General features: G+C 41.4%; 1 protein-coding gene across 2 annotated transcripts in view; it reads left to right on the top strand.

Moving 5' to 3' along the window:
- Positions 1-2,109: 2,109 nt before the first annotated feature.
- Positions 2,110-19,827, top strand: part of TPM4 (tropomyosin 4) — a 98,075-nt gene continuing 80,357 nt past the window's right edge. Inside the window, exons 1-2 of one of the 2 annotated variants that reach the window (XM_063455394.1) lie at positions 2,110-2,352; positions 12,315-12,440. In XM_063455394.1, coding sequence (XP_063311464.1) covers positions 2,239-2,352; positions 12,315-12,440 — 240 coding nt within the window. In that variant the 5' untranslated portion in view covers positions 2,110-2,238. The remainder of the gene's footprint in view (positions 2,353-12,314; positions 12,441-19,827) is intronic. The other variant, XM_063455393.1, reaches the window with a different exon arrangement.

Below are 19,827 nucleotides of genomic sequence, written 5' to 3'. Positions count from 1 at the left end.
AGACCCAGGGCTTGGAGGAACGGTGTTGCCTCCGAGATATGCAGCAGGAGGTGTGTCTTGTTGTTCCTTTCCGCTATCAATCGTTGCAGGCCCCACTTGTACGGAATGGAGTGTTCTCGCAGGAGTTGTGTAACCGGTCTGAACATCCTCCGCCATGTGAGGGTACTTCTGGAAAAGTCTCTATAAAAGACCAGGTGTGCTCCCTCAAAGGGTACCGTGGGAGAACCCTTAACAGCGCCCATGAGGACCCCTCTGTCTGAGTCTTTTGCAAACTTAAGCAATACATCTGTAGTAGACTCTTGGGGTCCCTTGGCCGCCCTAGGCAGACGGAAGCATGTATCCACCAATAGCTGTTTGGCCTGTTTTGGCGGTAGGAGTGTGGATATGAGCCTCCTGCAGTAATGGGGCAGTTCAGCATTTGAAATGGTGTCAGGAACACCCCTTATTCTTACGTTTCGTGCTTTGACCCTGTCCTCCATGTTTGCCATATGTGCTGTTAGGTCGTCACATTTTCTTTGTAATGAGCTTAAGGTGGCATCTGTGGCAGATTGTGCCAATTTGGTGCTTTCCATGTGTCCCTCCACTGATACCACTCTGTTAGTGAGTGAAGTGATTTCTTCCCGGATGAGGGCCATGTCTGCCTGAAACATATCTTTAATATCCTGCCTCAATGCTTGTATATCTGCCTTGGTGGAGGGAGCAGAATCATTTTCCGCCTGGGAAGCTCGGGGCACAGAGCGTACCTGGGGTGAGGCAGGAAGCTGATCCTGGTGGCTATCGTCGTCCGACGATGCAGAGGAGTAGGACCCCGCCGGCGCCATTTTGGAAGGTGCTAGCCGTGCGATTGGGTTCATATATGCTCCAATATCTCTGGAGCCTGAGCCCGGATCTGCCCGGCACTTCTTATTTTTTTTCCCCATCTGTACAGGAGTCCAGGAACCGCCACTGGACCCTCGCAGGTGCGTTATTAGCCGCAAAAAGCCGCGGTGTTCGGGACCGGCTCTCCGAGCTGCACGGAGAGACGTCTGGCTCGATCAGGCGCTGGCTCCGCCCCCTAGGGTTTAATTTTTTATGTTTACATTTGCTTTTGTATTACACAGCCATGTTACAGTGCTGTCACCCACTCCGTGTTTTCCCTATGAAGGGCTAATAAGTGTTTAGAAAAATACCCCTCTGTGTCTCATTAGAGATGTTTACCTTAGAGCTGCAGATAGCAATGTGAATTGTTAGTGTAGGACTCACCCAAGAAGTTTTGCCTTGATGTGACAGGTGAGCTTACACTTAAATGGCTATTGGAGTGATACTAAAAAAAAGTTATTTAAATGTGCATATGGACTTGGGATAGTGTGCATGTAACTTTTTATTTTTATTTTTTTTATTGTATGTATTGGGACTGATGTGTATTATAGTAATTGATGTCACCCAGGAGTAGTGGGAGTTTAAGCTCAGGGCTTAATTTTCTATGTTTAAATAAAATCTTTAACGTATACATTTTCTGCAATTTTTGTCAGCACCATGTATCTATTAGATTGTATTACTTTCCTGAAATTAAATTTGACATGAAAAAAAATGTATAGCGAGTACATAAAAATGGAAATAATAAAAACAAATGAGAACTAGGTTTGTTGAATGATATTTAATAAAAATATTGGTATTCTTAAGGTATTATTTTACACATTACACCTAGGAAATAAAATGCCCTGTGTTCAGTATGTATGGTCCACTCCTGGATACTTAGCATTGAGGCAAGCTTTTAAAAGTCGCAGGACAGAGCTGCTACAATTAGCTTTTGTTCATGTGCCTTGGCAAAGAGGTTGCCCCCGACTATTCAAAGGGCAGCAGATTAGACTGTACAAATATACCCAGATATGCTAATGAACCTTATCTATGGCATGCGTTCATTTGTCAACACTTTTGCTGCTGTCAGAAGGTTAAAAATGGAAACCAAATCTTTTCTTCTTTACAGCAAAATCAAGCCCAAATAAGGTGATTGGTTTTGGGCTGTGGCTTCGTAGTTGAAATCTGTCCAAGTCTCTCCTTGGAATGGATATAAGTGAAAAAAGTCTTGTGGTGTCTCAGGGGACTAAGCCATCCAATGATATGCTTTGTGAGTTTAAAACTGTCTGTAGTTTATCCACCTTCAGTTGAGCTTTGCACACACAGTTCACTGCAGCTTCTCTTACTTCCAAGTGGCCACTTCTTTCCTCGCTGCGAGAAGCCTCTTAGCCCAAGGTCAAGATGGAAGCAATTAAGAAGAAGATGCAGATGCTGAAATTGGATAAGGAGAATGCCATAGACAGAGCAGAGCAAGCCGAGGCTGATAAAAAAGCAGCTGAGGACAAGTGCAAACAGGTATCTCTCTCTGTCTGTCAACAACTCTCTGTATTAACAGCAGCAAACTGGTCCAGCTTGTCAGCCCTTTAACTGCATGTTCTAAAAGCAGAGATCACACTAACTTATTGTAGAAATACCAGATTTCTCGTGATATTCCTGAGATTCATTCCTCCACATGTCCACAACCCTTTTTAACAGCATGAAACCCTCCTAAATAATAAGTTTCAATATATGATATGTACTTAAATTCATCAACAGTTATTGCCTAGACTATTAAAGCTATAATGAGTTCCACAGCACAAATAGAATGCATATTTAAACCACTGTATCTCAGATGATCACATGCATTCAAATAAAACAAAGCAGGGAGATCTATAAAAGTTGTATAGTCATTGTGGAAACAATGAAACATTCCTGATTCCATTATTTTCCATGGTGATTCTTCCACTTTTTGAACTTTGGCCCTCTTTTATGTTCGTAACACAAATCCCCCCATATAAGCTGAGCTAAAGCAGTTAAAACAAGTTAGCATTGCATCCTCTGCTGAATGAGACCAGTGTGTCTGTCCTGCCTGTAGAGGTCATATAAACAAAAAAATGTTAAAGGACCACTCTAGGCACCCAGACCACTTCAGCTTAATGAAGTGGTCTGGGTGCCAGGTCCAGCTAGGGTTAATCCATTTTTTTATAAACATAGCAGTTTCAGAGAAACTGCTATATTTATAAATGGGTTAATCCAGCCCTCAAATCCTCTAGTGGCTGTCTCACTGACAGCCGCTAGAGGCGCTTGCGTGATTCTCACTTTGAAAATCACAGTGAGAGCACGCAAGCGTCCATAGGAAAGCATTGTAAATGATTTCCTATGCGACCGGCTGAATGCGCGTGCAGCTCTTGCCGCGCGTGCGCATTCAGCCGAATGGGAGGATCGGAGGAGAAGAGCTCCCCGCCCGGCGCTGGAGAAAGGTAAGTTTTAACCCCTTTACTCTCCCCAGAGCCCGGCGGGAGGGGGTCCCTGAGGGTGGGGGCACCCTCAGGGCACTATAGTGCCAGGAAAACGAGTATGTTTTCCTGGCACTATAGTGGTCCTTTAAAGGGAGATGAACATCAAATATTCCAACAAGCCTGCCTCCTCTCAATTCATACTCTGTATTCTTCACACAAGCTGAATGCATGTGTACAATATGTTGTTTAACCCCTTTACTCTGAGTTCAAATACCACCTCAACTGGAAGGCTTTTCCATGTATATACTGTCTAAAAAGTTCTGTTATATATTTTTCCATTGAACAGCTATATGCTTGCAGACCTCCAAAGTGGTGGAATTTGAGGTTACGTGCAGTATTGGAGAGAAGAAAACAGCTATTGCTGAAATCCTTTATACAACACTTGATTGTTTTCAAAAATCTTTATTGATTTGATTCAGCCTTGCCATAAAAACCCTTAAGATATAGTCTGTATTGTGCCCAGTGCAACTCTTCTTAGCTGAGGATGTGCTTAACTTAAACATAATTCTACAAGAAACAAATCTTGAGAAATGCAGTTCATCTGGTTAGCATAAGCTGCATGTTGAGAAAGCCCTGATTGCATACTTATTGGTAATGAAATACAGTAATTGCACACATTAAGTATGCTGTTGAAAAGTATACACTCTAGAGTGTACCTGACTTAGATCTACATATACTCCACTTGTTTTAACCCCTTTAAATTACATTTTACTTTATGTGATAAAATGAGTTTATAATGTACATTGTCCTTTAGTACAGATGAGCTCATTATCATATAGTTAAACAATGTATATACTTTCTTTGCACCCCTATCATTTATGCTAAAATAAAATAATGAAAATTAATATGATATTTCTAAGCTGAGTTGGTTATCCTTTCTGAATATTTATATGGAAGGATTCATTTACTCGAGTTTTATAAACTAGAGTAGGTAATCAGCCCAGGTGGTAATTTCTACTTAAAGGACCACTATAGTGCCAGGAAAACAAACTCGTTTTTCTGGCACTATAGGGTCTTTAGGTCCCCCCCACCCTAATGGCCCCCTCCCGCCGGGCTGAAGGGGTTAAACTCTTACCTTTCTCCAGCGTCTGGCTCCCTCGGTGCTGGGGAACTCTCCTCCCTCTGCGGACGTCAGCTTTGAATGCACATGCGTGTGCATGCAATCGGTCCATAGGAAAGCATTTCTCAATGCTTTCCTATGGACGTCAGCGTATTCCCACTGTGATTTTCACACTGAGAAGCGCGGAAGCGTCTCTAGCAGCTGTCAGTGAGACAGCCACTAGAGGCTAGTGTAAACATAGCAGTTTCTCTGAAACTGCTATGTTTACAGCTGCAGGGTTAACCCTAGATGTACCTGGCACCCAGACCACTTCATTGAGCTGAAGTGGTCTGGGCAGTGGCGTACTAAGGGGGGGCGGGGGGGGCGGTCCGCCCCGGGTGCCATCCAGTAGGGGGGTGCCACACTCTGTCCCTCCTGCTGGTCGTCCTCTCCCTCGCGGCTCAGGCGCTCAGTGAGTGAGTCAGAGCACAGGGAGGGGATTCCCAGCCTGTGTTCTGAGTCATCACTGAGCACCAGGGATGCTGTTATGGAGTGTACCAGCAGGGGGCGCAGAGCGTGCATTCTGCAAGGTTTCTCCCCTGCGGACACTCTGCCTGCACCTCCTGCACTGCCTGGGATGGAGAGAGTCAGCCATTGAATCATGGTAAGAAAATATTATTGTAAATTCACCCTCACTCCCTCCCTCAGTCACCCTGTCACCCCCCCTCACCCTGTCACCCCCTCCCTCAGTCACCCTGTCACCCCCCTCACCCTGTCACCCCCTCACCCCCTCCCTCAGTCACCCTGTCACCCTCCCTCACCCTGTCACCCCCTCCCTCAGTCACCCTGTCACCCTCCCTCACCCTGTCACCCCCTCCCTCAGTCACCCTGTCAACCCCTCAATCACCCTGTCACCCCCTCCCTCAGTCACCCTCTCACCCCCTCCCTCAGTCACCCTGTCACCCCTCTCAATCACCCTGTCACCCCCTCCCTCAGTCACCCTGTCACCCCCCTCAATCACCCTCTCACCCCCTCCCTCAGCCACCCTCTCACCCCCTCCCTCAGTCACCCTCTCACCCCCTCCCTCAGTCACCCTCTCACCCCCCACACAGTCACCCTGTCACCCCCCCTCAGTCACCCTCTCAACCCCTCCCTCAGTCACCCTGTCACCAGTCACCCCCCCTCAGTCACCCTGTCACCAGTCACCCCCCCTCACCCTGTCACCCCCCTCACCCTGTCACCCTGTCACCCCCCTCAGTCACCCTGTCACCCCCTCCCTCAGTCACCCTGTCACTCCCCCTCAGTCACCATCTCACCCCCTCCCTCAGTCACCCTCTCACCTCCTCCCTCAGTCACCCTGTCACCCCCCTCAGTCACCCTCTCACCCCCTCCCTCAGTTACCCTGTAACCCCCCCTCAGTCACCCTGTCACCAGTCACCCCCCCTCACCCTGTCACCACCCCTGAGTCACTCTCTCACCCCCTCCCTCAGTCACCCCCCTCAGTCACCCTGTCACCAGTCACCCCCTCAGTCACCCTGTCACCCCTCTCAATCACCCTGTCACCCCCTCCCTCAGTCACCCTGTCACCCCCTCCCTCAGTCACCCTCTCACCCCCTCCCTCAGTCACCCAGTCACCCTGTCACCCCCCCTAGTCACCCTCTCAACCCCTCCCTCAGTCACCCTGTCACCAGTCACCCCCCCCAGTCACCCTGTCACCAGTCACCCTGTCACCCCCCTCAGTCACCCTGTCACCAGTCAACTCCACAGTCACCCTGTCACCCCCCTCAGTCACCCTGTCACCCTGTCACCAGTCACCCCCCAGTCACTCTGTCACCCCCTCCCTCAGTCACCCTGTCATCCCCCCTCAGCCACTCAGTCACCCCCTCAGTCCCTCTGTCACCAGTCACCCCCTCCCCAGTCACCCTGTCACCAGTCACCCCCTCCCTCAGTCAGCCTGTCACTCTGTCACCAGTCACCCCCCCAGTCACCAGTCACCCCTCCCTCAGTCACCCCCCCTCAGTCACTCTGTCACCAGTCACCCCCTCCCTCAGTCATCCTGTCACCCCCTCCCTCAGTCATCCTGTCACCCCCTCCCTCAGTCACCAGTCAACCCCTCCCTCAGTCACCCTGTCACCCCCTCCCCCTCCCTCAGTCACCCTGTCACCAGTCACCCCCTCCCTCAGTCACCCTGTCACCCAGTCACCCCCTCCCTTAAATGTCCTTAAATATGTCAATCCCACATAAGGATAACAAATAAGTGAGTTATCTACTAAACAACCTAAAGATTAAAATTAAGAAAAAGGCTTTTTAAATTTTGATCTTTTAGCTGTTTAGTAGAGAATTCCCTAAATTGGTGCCCTTATGTGAGATTCCATAGGTAAAGATACCAAATTAGGGTGCTGTTTAGCAGATAGCTCCCTTATTTGGTGTCCTTAAATATGGCAATCCCACATAAGGATAAGAAATAGGGGAGTTATCCGCTAAACAAAGATCAAAGTTAAGAGGTGTCAGCCATCCCTGAAATCTAGGTCGCTAATGTGAATTCTATGCAAATGTGTTGTCTGATGCCAGCATGCACAACATGCTGTCGTCAGACAGCCAATGGCATTACATTCCCCCATTACCTAGTGAAAATTATTCATGCTTCCAGCCTCCACTGTTTATGTGCCTCCCCTATATATTGTTCCTAGAGTCACCACTGCTTCAGGGACCCAGTTGTGCGCGGTGGTGCTTTAATGGTGCGACCAGGCTTCTGTAATAATATAATGGCAGCCCTGGGGGAAGTGAAATTCAGTCACTTCCTCCCAGCTAACACTGAGACACGCAGGATGGAGGGCGGCACTGATTGGGAGAGAACTAGAGCCCAACTCCCAACAGCCTCAGCCAGCAGGTACTAAACAGGAGGATGGCATTGTGTCTGTGTAGTTGCATGTGTGTAAATGTGTGTCTGTATCTGCATGTGTGTCAGTGTGTGAATATATCTGCATACATCTCAGCATCTTGCCAACACTACACACAAACACATCCCTGCATTCCGGTGCAAACACTACATACAAACACACCTCTGTATTAAAACATCACCATTATATATAACCACACCACTGCATCTCGCCAACACTACACACAAAAGCATGCCTGCATTAAAATGCCAACACTACATACAAACAGACCCATTCATTCACTCACACTTACTCCATACAAAAGCATGCTTAAAACATGCAAGCACTGCTCAATGCTACATACATTAAAAAAATAGTGGGTGTTTTGTACATTTTAAAGTGCAGGGGGGAGAGGGGGGTGGGGTGCCAAAACTAGGACCCGCCCCGGGTGCCATATGCTCTAGGTACGCCCCTGGGTCTGGGTGCCTATAGTGGTCCTTTAAACACCTGACAAACAAATAGACCATTTGGGATTTTTTTTTTTAAATTAAGTTTTCCATCCAAGTACAGTCTCCAATCCATTTGTCCAGTAGAATTGCAACAATAAACGGAGCATTATGTGCCACAATGTAATACATCTAAAGTAAAAAAACAAAAACATTAATATGTGTTATTATTTCTGAAGCTTTCCTTTACCCATCCCACTACTATGGTGCAGTGGCTGATGGTTTAAGACTTCTTTGGTTTATATATATTTAAATATACTTGCACTAAATATTGTGCTTAAAGTGTTTTTGTCTCCTGACTTATCTAAGCTATTGTTACATTAGCTGTTTCCCTATAGATTTCAGCATTTCAAATGGCTCAAAGCAGGAAAAGTATTTAATGTACACAAATAAATTATAAACAAAAATCCCCTGATTCCCTAGATTTAATTGTGGGTGTTAGGGTGGCAGAGTGCCTTGATACAGTAATACACAGCAAATACATTAAAAAATAGGGTAGTAGGATAGTAGGATAAAAAAATAAAGTACCAATACTATGTATAACCGTGCTTCCTAGTAATACACAAAATAAAACACAAACTAAACAATAAATGTCCTTAAAGGTCTCCTCTTTATTTTTACATCTTATTAGACTTTCACCCAGTCTCCACTCCTTCAACAAATCTTTGAAAACACACTTCTTCAGGAAAGCATATCATTTAAACTGTTAGCGGGTTATAATACCCCTTCCTCCTACATATTGATGCTCGGAAAAGATGGTACTGCATTCAACTTAACAGATAGAGTTAAATACATATCCCTAATGGGTGCTTGTCAGTTAAATCCCTGGCATTCCATTCTGCTTAGAAACGCCCACCAGGGTTGAGGATAGAATGGGACCTAGTGACTGGGTTTAATAGACAACTACTTCCTAAAGTATTTGAAATGAGAACAGCTTAAACAAAATATGCACAAAAAATATCTGACTCATTTTTAAGGAAACTAACTGAAGTCTTTTTTCACATACAATGTTATTCACTAAAATTTTAAATTCACTTTGAATTGACGTTGAATTTCCAGCAACTAAGACTTTCATGAATAAACCTGCACGAATCGCTTCCGCTTACTGTCTGCTATAGTGATTCTCTCCTTGTCTTGTGCAGCAATAGGGTTAACGGCTGAATATCCCTGCCACTTTCTGTGGTTTTTGTATTAGTTTGACACAGAAATAGAACATTCTTTTCCTTATTTGGTAAAAAAAAAAAAAAGAGTCTGGTATGGAGCTGAAAGTTGACTTCAAGCCAATTTCAGCAACGTGATCTGTCCTAGTATAGGAATTTCTTAATAAAACAGAGATTCTGTTTATTGATAGTGTGAGTTTAGAAATGTGTATGTCTGTGTTCCATGTCATGATTCACAGAACATGAATGTGGTCACTGATTTAAATACATATGTTTTACACACACCAACAGTTGTAGTCATATTTGTTGCCTTGTAACGTCTGTCTTTAAGACTAAATACAGTTTGCCAGATGGCTGTGGTTTCACTCTGCAGAACAAAGCAATATTATTAGTGGGGCCACTTTAAATGACAGAGATTATTAAAAAGACAATCATGACACTTTTAAGATATGCTATAAATGTTTTTAATGAAAGATGGTGGCTTTTGCCCACTAAATGTGAACACCCTCCAGTATGTTCCATTTGATCATAAATTTTAAATTCACTTTAAATCCCCCACAATTCCCACTATAGTGAATAATCCTGACTGTATGGCATAGGTATAAAACTAATTCTGCCTCGCAGTATGTAGAATTCCCATTGTGACAGAGGAAAACCAATAAATTAACTACACAAGAGATCCAATAGGATTAATAGCATTAAAGTAATTCTATATACTTCCAGGCAACACTATTGCACAATATGTAGAACTTGGAAGTTACAATTGTGTGGGAAAACATGGACAAGAAGCTAAATCTTTTACTCCTTTTCCAAAAGAGAAGTAGACTCACGGAATAGCATCCCAGCAGAGATGGTATTTTTTTTTTTACTGCAAATACATGTACAATTTATTCTATATTTTATTACACAACCCTTTAAATAGTTCATGGAATAAATCCCTTTGGTCAAGCTGACTAGTACAAACTTGGCTGAAACGAGGAGTCACAGTGTGCTAGCAAACCCACCCACAGACACTCTGCACTAATTCAAGAATCCAGCTCATGATGTGGGATCAAACCACAGCTGTGCATTCACTAGTTCTCTTTAAACGAGGATATCAAACATGTTAAGTCATCTAGCTAATTTTATAACAACTGATCAAGCAGACAATATGAGGGTTTAGCCAAGCTCGGGAGCACAAGTTGACTGGTATTATATCGCAGCCTACAAGAGATTTAGGGACATTAAAACGTGAGATCATTCCTGATTTTAATCTGGAACGGACTTATGTGTGCTTTCATTGGAGTAAATTCGATTCACCAGTTGTTCTTTGTAAAGAGACAACTCCATTTTTAGCCTTAGCTGTACAGTAGAGAATATTAATCAATTTCAGCAATGTAACATGAATTCATAGAGTCCAATAATTTATGAGATTGTCCTTGAAATAAGATGACAGGCACCGTCAATAAACCCATTGAATGCTGGATAATGCTATAATCCATTATAGTGCTCAAACTGTTAATGGGAGACCTAAAAGAAAATGTTTAAAGTGACACTGTAGGCACAATAACCATTTCATCTAATTGAATTGGATATAGTACCTAGAGACCTCTGGCACTGTCACCTCATTCAGTGATTTATTGTTTTTTTTTTTGTTTTTTTTTAGCAGTTTAACACTAAAAGGGTCCTTGGTCACCCACAGCCCGGACCCTACTGGATCTATGGTTAAAGCATAAATTACACACTTCCGTACAGTAGTAAAAAAAAAAAATCATACCAGCAATGGGTGTTTTGTTAGGCTAACAGAGGTCAGCTGACCCTTCAGCCAATCACATTCACACATTGAAGATCCAGCTAATGCTTCCTCATTAGCACAATCAGCACATAGGGGATGGGCTGCTAAGGACCATCCTTTAGCATTGAAAGATTAAAAACGGGTTGATGCTGAATGAAAAGATGACGTCAGGGAACTCAATACTGGAACGTTGTAGATTCATCTAAGAGACATACCGTTAGGTATGAATGATGATCTAAAATGTCACTGGAGAATATCCACCACTATTAAGTACTTGGCTAGAATTTTTAAAACCTTTTAAAATCTTCCCAACTTGCATCATATTTTGTTAAAATAATTTAGTTTATTAAACCCTATGTGATCCTCGTTGACCTTATACTACCTTTCATTCAGAAAATAGAGATTACTTAAGACATGGTATTTTGTTAAATAAAACACATCATTATTACAATGTCATTTATGGGGACTCATAATAACATTCTCTTATTAAGCACACCAATGTTAATTTGTGTGCATAAAACCAAATCCCAATTTTATTTGATAGTGTTCATCTCTTCCTCCAGTCTGAAGCAATACCTTTTAAAAACTCTTGAAAGCTTGTCTTTTAAGTATTATGTTAACTCAGTAAAAAGGTATGATTGCATATCTCAATACTCTGGTATTTTGGCATCTAGTCTACTGGACTAATATGGCTAATCCAATCTAAACACACACACACACACACACACATATATATATATATATATATATATATATATATATATATATATGTTTTATAAATATTTTGCACATGGAAAACAGCATATGACATATCTCAAACTGAACATTAAATACTTCTGCAAATTCAAATGTGACAAAGAGAGCTTTCTATACTAACGTAACATGTAGAGCCTATCCTCTTTACATGAGGAACACAAACCCTAGCAGTTCTATCCCCTAGTTAAACTGTGCCATTCCTGGTTAAATACTTCAATATTATTATTATTATTATTATTTAGATTATTGTTATCGAATGTCACTGCACAACCCTTGTGACACTAGTCATTATCCAGTATACGGTTTGTGGTCTGTGATTTGGGGATTTTTCAATGGTGACAGAAAACAGCAAAGTAAGAATAGGCAGCAGATCATACAATGTCCGTGACAAACCCACATATATTTTTAGTAAATATCTTTGTCATTTTCAATAGGAGGACATTTACCTAGAGATGCAGTATTAATATTGGCTAATACCATACTGTATAAGGCAGTTCAAATCTGGTTGAACTCTTTAAAAAAAAATTTATTACCAAACAAAATAACATACACCCTGTTGAATAAAGTATAGGAAAAGGTGACATGTCCGCCTGCTTAGTTGCCACCAACTGGTTTAGCCAACAAAATCTTGCACATCGAATGTAGAATAGTGGACCACTACACACATCCCTTTTGGTGATATTAGGTAGCACTGCATCGATTAAATAATTCCAGTAGTTCAAAATTATAACTCTCTATGACTCTATCCCTGAATAGTAACTGGTCCTGGATAAACCATCTTACACAATAAGTAAAGGGAATGTAGGCTATTAAAAATTGTATATGGATATGCTTGAAACTATAACTTTATTCTCTGTGTTGGTAGGTGGAGGATGAATTGGTTGCATTACAGAAGAAGCTAAAAGGAACAGAAGATGAACTAGACAAATATTCGGAAGCTCTGAAGGATGCTCAGGAGAAATTGGAACAAGCAGAGAAGAAGGCCACTGACGTAAGTCTTCCATGTGCATATTATATCCATTCCATGCAATACTGATTTTTCTTTAGATGAAGAAGCTGTATTCACATAACTGTTTTGACCCAAAACCTTGTTAATGGGATAAAGACATGATGCTAAACGTAAGCCCCACACATTATCCATATGATTCGATCCACCAATAAGATGTCCAAGATAAAAAAGATATTATTGTCTCTTTTGTGGTTTATCGTGGTCCCTGAATTCTTTTTTAGTGTATTTATTTATTTATTTATTTATTTATTTATGTGCTTTTTAATGTATTTAATCTTTGAATCATATTTCTTCATCAGGTCGGTTCATGATTTTTGTGCTTGGACCTGTGAGAAGTCATTCATAGGTAGTCTACTAAATTGTGCATAATTGCATTTCTTATGTGGATATTAACCGAAACAAAACGTTAATGGCACTTGTTCATTAGAATTGATTGTACTCTAATCTATTTTACATTATGAACAAGGGCTGACTTATTAAGTATTAAACTGAATTGCACTTGGTTGTTCTTGGACTAACTGGATGCTTAATTAGGAGATGAGCATTGTACATATCACTTCATACATGAAAACACTTCAAATATTGACTAAAGATGTGATCAAGAACTGGGCTATGCCAGGACATTTTAGTTGTTTTTTTTTTTTTTTTTTTCAATAGTTTCCCCCATCTTGTGTCTGGCATTGTCTGCCCTGCAAGGAAAAGTCACAAATGTGAAATAAAAACGTTTTTGAAAATTTGACAGAAGAAAATCACAGATATTCCCCAGACACTCTATTATGCATTAATACACAACTAAATGCAAAATGAAGAAAGGTTGTAGCAGCGACTTGTGAGTGTCTTCTGATACAGATGGTAGAGCTTGGTTGCTTCATCTAAGTGTTGCTTCTAAGTGTGTGTGTGGTTGGAGATATTCTGGAGAGTTTTACAGAAGCTTCAACTGTCTAAGAGTTGTGCTAAGAGTTCTTTTTTACTGTTACAGGTAAGATTCATCTGTAGGAAAAGGTTACTGATTGCACAAGGTTTGATTTCCTGTTGGTAATTATAAGGCATTTGATTGGATTAGGTAGCTACTTGCTATTGATTGCTATTTAAATTAGCTATTGTTTGCTAATAAGCAGAGGCCTACCCAGGTGTTAAACATTCCTAGTGGGAGGTGATTTTAGGAGTATATAAGGGTAGTTGTCATTAGCTTGGCAAATAGAGCTTGGTTGCTTCATCTAAGTGTTGCTTCTAAGTGTGTGTGTGGTTGGAGATATTCTGGAGAGTGTTGCTTCTAAGTGTGGGTGTGGTTGGAGATATTCTGGAGATAAACTGGAGGTAATCCGAGGTATTCAGGGGGATAAATAAAAAGTTAAGGTTTGTTTGATTTAAATTATTCACCTAATTGGAATGGCAGACTTAGTTCAGTGTAATAGTTGCTTTGCATTTGTTTCACGTTCCACTTTTTGGAGGTTTGGTTGTTGTCTAATCTGTAGACAGTTCTCTATTTTGCGGCAGGAGATTGTATTTTTGAAGTCTGAGATTTGTAAATTATCTGGTAAACAAACTCAGGCTGGAACTGCTGCAAAGCCACTGCCGCAGAGACATACTAGGAATGGCAGATGGATTACTGTAGGATCTGGTAGACTTGGAGTTGTGGATAAAAGGCATATTGCACAGTCTGTTGCTCTACATAATTCATTTTCTGCACTTTCAGAGTGTAGTGGTGTCGTGGAGAGAGGCACTGAGGCTAGTGGTGTTGTGCAGAGAGGCACTGAGGCTAGTGGTGTTGTGCAGAGAGGCACTGAGGCTAGTGGTGTTGTGCAGAGAGGCACTGAGGCTAGTGGTGTTGTGCAGAGAGGCACTGAGGCTAGTGGTGTTGTGCAGAGAGGCACTGAGGCTAGTGGTGTTGTGCAGAGAGGCACCAAGGCTAGTGGTGTTGTGCAGAGAGGCACTGAGGCTAGTGGTGTTGTGCAGAGAGGCACTGAGGCTAGTGGTGTTGTGCAGAGAGGCACTGAGGCTAGTGGTGTTGTGCAGAGAGGCACTGAGGCTAGTAGTGTTGTGCAGAGAGGCACCAAGGCTAGTGGTGTTGTGCAGAGAGGCACTGAGGCTAGTGGTGTTGTGCAGAGAGGCACTGATGCTAGTGGTGTTGTGCAGAGAGGCACTGAGGCTAGTGGTGTTGTGCAGAGAGGCACTGAGGCTAGTGGTGTTGTGAAGAGAGGCACTGAGGCTAGTGGTGTTGTGAAGAGAGGCATTGAGGCTAGTGGTGTTGTGCAGAGAGGCACTGAGGCTAGTGGTGTTGTGCAGAGAGGCACTGAGGCTAGTGGTGTTGTGCAGAGAGGCACTGAGGCTAGTGGTGTTGTGCAGAGAGGCACTGAGGCTAGTGGTGTTGTGCAGAGAGGCACTGAGGCTAGTGGTGTTGTGCAGAGAGGCTTGAAGACTATGGTGAGGCATAATAGAAAGCAGTTGTTGGTGGGGGATTCCATCATAAGAGGTGTGGAGATGGACAATGGTGGTCTTGTGAGGTGTATTCCCGGAGCTACTGCTCACAGAGACAGGAGACGTATCTGTAATATTGTTAAGCAAGCAAAGCAGGAAGGGAAATTGGATGTACTTGTCCATTTAGGGACAAATGACTTGGCTTGCAATGAGGTTTCAGAGGTTAAGGAAGTTTTTAGTGTTTTTGCCAATGATATACGGCAGGTTGCTTCCACATTGTCATTCTCTGAAGTTCTGCCTGTGCATAACACTCAGAATGACAGGCGGATGCGTATTAGGGACTTTAACTTGTGGCTTGGTGAATGGTGTCGGGAGCAAGGATTTGGCTTTATTGCTCATGGTAGCTCTGTTTGGAATGGAAATAAACTGTACAAAAAAGATGGTTTGCATCTGTCTCAAAAGGGAACAAATGTTCTCAGTGAGCAGTTCAGAGGTTTTGCTAGGATGTATTTAAACTAGGAGGGGGGGGCAAAAGGGTGATAAAACATCAATCCAATTGTCCCCCAAAACAAGGACAGAAGGTGCCTGTAGCAAGTGTGTTAAAAAATGATAAGCTTAGAGTCATGTCTACAAATGCTCGCAGTTTAGGGAATAAGATCCATGAACTTGTGGCAATAATGGCAACTGATAGTGTAGATTTAGTCGCTGTTACTGAGACATGGTATAATGAGAAAAATGACTGGGACATAGCAATACCAGGGTACTCTTTATATAGAAAAGACAGGGAAGGCAAGAAAGGGGGAGGGGTGGCCCTGTATGTAAAGAATAGCATAAAATCTAACCTAATAAAGGTTAGTGAGGCGAACATAGAGTCAGTTTGGGTTACGTTAGAATTTGGTAATCACACAGTAACTCGTGTAGGTGTGATTTATAGGCCCCCAGGACAAATTGAAGAGTTAGATAATCTACTAGTTGAAGAAATAGCTAAAATGACAATGAAGGGGGAAGTTATCATCATGGGTGACTTTAATCTTCCTGATGTAAATTGGAAAACAAAAATAGCTGCTTGTGCCAGGAGCACACATATTCTAAACTCCCTACTGGGATTGTCTCTAAAACAAGTCGTTGAGGAGCCAACTCGTAAAGAGGCCATACTAGATTTAGTGTTAACAAATGGAGATTTGGTATCAGATATTACTGTAGGTGAAAGTTTAGGATCCAGTGATCATCAGTCAGTGTGGTTTAATATAAGAACAGTGACTGAGTCACACCACACAAAAACAAAAGTTTTAGACTTTAGAAAAACAGACTTTTCCAAAATTAGAATATGTGTAAAGGAGTCATTATCAGACTGGAGCAATTTAAATGGAGTCCAAAAGAAATGGAATTATTTAAAAGTTGCACTACTGAAGGCAACAGAAAATTGCAATAGGCTTGTCAGTAAAAGCAAAAAATTCAAGAAACCACTGTGGTACTCCACAGATGTAGCCAAAATAGTAAAAAACAAAAAGTTAGCATTTAGTAATTATAAAAAAACCCAGAGTGAGGAAGACAGAATGACCTATAAGATTAGGCAGAAAGAGGCTAAGCAAGTTATAAGAGCTTCCAAATCACACACAGAAGAGAAAATAGCACAGTCAGTAAAAAAGGGGGACAAAACCTTTTTTAGATACATAAATGAGAAAAGAAAAGTAAAACAAGGATTAGTTAGATTAAAAACAAAAGAAGGAAGGTATGTAGATGAGGATAAATGTCTAGCTGACTGCCTCAATGAATATTTTTGTTCGGTATTTACAGATGAAAATGAAGGAAAGGGACCTCAGTTAAGAAAAAGGATAAATGAGTCATTTATTACACGTGAGTTTACAGAGGAAGAGGTTCTATTTCAACTGTCAAAAGTAAAGACAAATAAGTCAATGGGACCTGATGGAATACACCCAAAGCTATTAAAAGAGCTTAGTGGTGTACTAGCAAAACCATTAACAGATTTATTTAACCAATGATTGATAACAGGAGTAGTCCCAGAAGATTGGAAGTTAGCGAATGTTGTGCCCATTCACAAGAAAGGTAATAGGGAGGAGTCGGGCAACTATAGGCCAGTAAGCCTAACTTCAGTAGTGGGGAAAGTGATGGAAACCATGTTAAAGGATAGGATTGTTGAACATCTAAAAACACATGGATTTCAAGATCAGAGACAACATGGGTTTACTTCAGGGAGATCATGCCAAACTAATCTTATTGATTTTTTTGATTGGGTAACTAAAATTATAGATCAGGGTGGTGCAGTAGACATTGCTTACCTCGATTTCAGTAAGGCTTTTGACACTGTTGCACATAGAAGGCTTATCAACAAACTACAATCTTTGAGTTTGGATTCCAATATTGTTGTATGGGTAAGGCAGTGGCTGAGTGACAGGCAACAGAGGGTTGTAGTCAATGGAGTATATTCGAAGCTTGGGCTTGTCACCAGTGGGGTACCTCAGGGATCTGTACTTGGACCCATTCTCTTTAATATTTTTATTAGTGATATTGCAGAAGGTCTTGATGGTAAGGTGTGTCTTTTTGCGGATGATACTAAGATATGTAACAGGGTTGATGTTCCAGGAGGGATAAGCCAAATGGAAAATGATTTAGGTAAACTAGAAAAATGGTCAGAGTTGTGGCAACTGACATTTAATGTGGATAAGTGCAAGATAATGCATCTTGGACGTAAAAACCCAAGGGCAGAGTACAGAATATTTGATAGAGTCCTAACCTCAACATCTGAGGAAAGGGATTTAGGGGTGATTATTTCTGATGACTTAAAGGTAGGCAGACAATGTAATAGAGCAGCAGGAAATGCTAGCAGAATGCTTGGTTGTATAGGGAGAGGTATTAGCAGTAGAAAGAGGGAAGTGCTCATGCCATTGTACAGAACACTGGTGAGACCTCACTTGGAGTACTGTACACAGTACTGGAGACCCTATCTTCAGAAGGATATTGATACCTTAGAGAGAGTTCAAAGAAGGGCTACTAAACTGGTTCATGGATTGCAGGATAAAACTTACCAGGAAAGGTTAAAGGATCTTAACATGTATAGCATGGAGGAAAGACGAGACAGGGGGGATATGATAGAAACATTTAAATACATAAAGGGAATCAACACAGTAAAGGAGGAGACTATATTTAAAAGAAGAAAAACTACCACAACAAGAGGACATAGTCTTAAATTAGAGGGACAAAGGTTTAAAAATAATATCAGGAAGTATTACTTTACTGAGAGGGTAGTGGATGCATGGAATAGCCTTCCAGCTGAAGTGGTAGAGGTTAACACAGTAAAGGAGTTTAAGATTGCGTGGGATAGGCATAAGGCTATCCTAACTATAAGATAAGGCCAGGGACTAATGAAAGTATTTAGAAAACTGGGCAGACTAGATGGGCCGAATGGTTCTTATCTGCTGTCCCATTCTATGTTTCTATGTTTCTATGTTTCTATGGTGCTCAGTGCATGTAAAAGAGCAGGAGACACAATATAGTGTAGTAGGTGCTTATACTTGGTGAAGAAAATATAGAAATGCACTTGGAGTTTTTGGAGCTTCTGATTACCAACAAATAGTAGCACTTGGTCGGCATCATCCCCGCCTGTGGATATACTGGTGCAGCAACAATTTTCCAAGAAGTGTGTCAGGATCCAGATGCACTGTATGGGAGTCCTGGCGTGGGTAGTAGCAGCTCACGGATGCAGATGTGGCATAAAATAAATATAAAAACAACCAATAGTGCTCAGTGATAAAAAAAAAAAAGCAGTATTAAAATAAAATTAAAAAAGAGGGGTATTCACAAAAGGAGAGCCAAAATGGTTTTGCGAAATCCAAATAGCATAGGTGGTATAATCTCCACCAAGGATATTTCTGGAGTCCTCATGGATAAAATGTTCTAAAAGCAGTTAGGAGAGTCCAAAGTAGAAATACACTTTACGCGTTTTGCCAAATCACAGGCTTTCTCAAAAGTGTTTTATTCATTATACACAACTAAATGTCTGGCAAAATTAGGTAAATTGGATAGAAAATGGGCAATAGAGCGTTGTGCTCAAAACAGATTGTACCGTCTAAAAGAGAACATTTAGAATGAATGTAACTTAAGACTAGTCAGCAATCTAGAACTCCAGATAAATAAACTTTACTAAAGATAACACATTCGTTATTTCTATTTGTTGTAATCCTTAATGTCACTTTGTGTTTATACACTGAAACTTACAAAACGAATTACAGTTTTATATAGAAAGTTTCATTTTGTTCTTGGATTCTCTGATAACAGATTGATGTTGGCGATTTACCTTATATGTTGCCAAACAAATATGAGATCATTGCTAACCTAATGGAACCAGACTAGCAGATTACTCGATTTATACAGATTCTCTGATTCTTTTTCAGCATTCACCATTCAGTGCTGTTTATATCATGTCCACATGAGGGCAGCAAAAGAAAAACATTTTACTTCTCGATACGAATAAACCACATAAAGCATAAATTATTGAGGAAATTATAGTATAGAAAATATCCACATCAGGATTTACAGCTAAATTATAGATTGTCTTTCATTACTTCAATTTACTTTTAGCTACCGTGTGCATTTTTTTCCAACTACATGCTATTGAGATATTATTTGAAAAGAAATATGCAATCAGCATGTGTGTTTAATAGATTTTGCATTCGGTTTCAATTGAATCGCAATTCGTCCAAAATCTGAATGGCAACTCTGAATCGACATATGGGCAAATTAAGAACATGGGACAGCCTAAATGTTAATTTTATTCAAAGATCAGTCGAGAAGTCATCAACAAAGGGAAAAGGAGGCGCAATAAAACAAATCTACATTTATGTTACATGATTAATAAAGAATAATATATACATATAGATTATTATTTTTTACTGGTTTTCTTCGTATGTAATCTGTAAACCAAATAGAGCAA

The sequence above is a fragment of the Pelobates fuscus genome, chromosome 5 (assembly GCF_036172605.1).
Source record: "Pelobates fuscus isolate aPelFus1 chromosome 5, aPelFus1.pri, whole genome shotgun sequence".
NCBI classification, from domain to species: domain Eukaryota; kingdom Metazoa; phylum Chordata; class Amphibia; order Anura; family Pelobatidae; genus Pelobates; species Pelobates fuscus.
The sequence above is the reverse complement of the archived record's forward strand: the minus strand, read 5'-3'. Positions and strand labels throughout refer to the sequence as shown.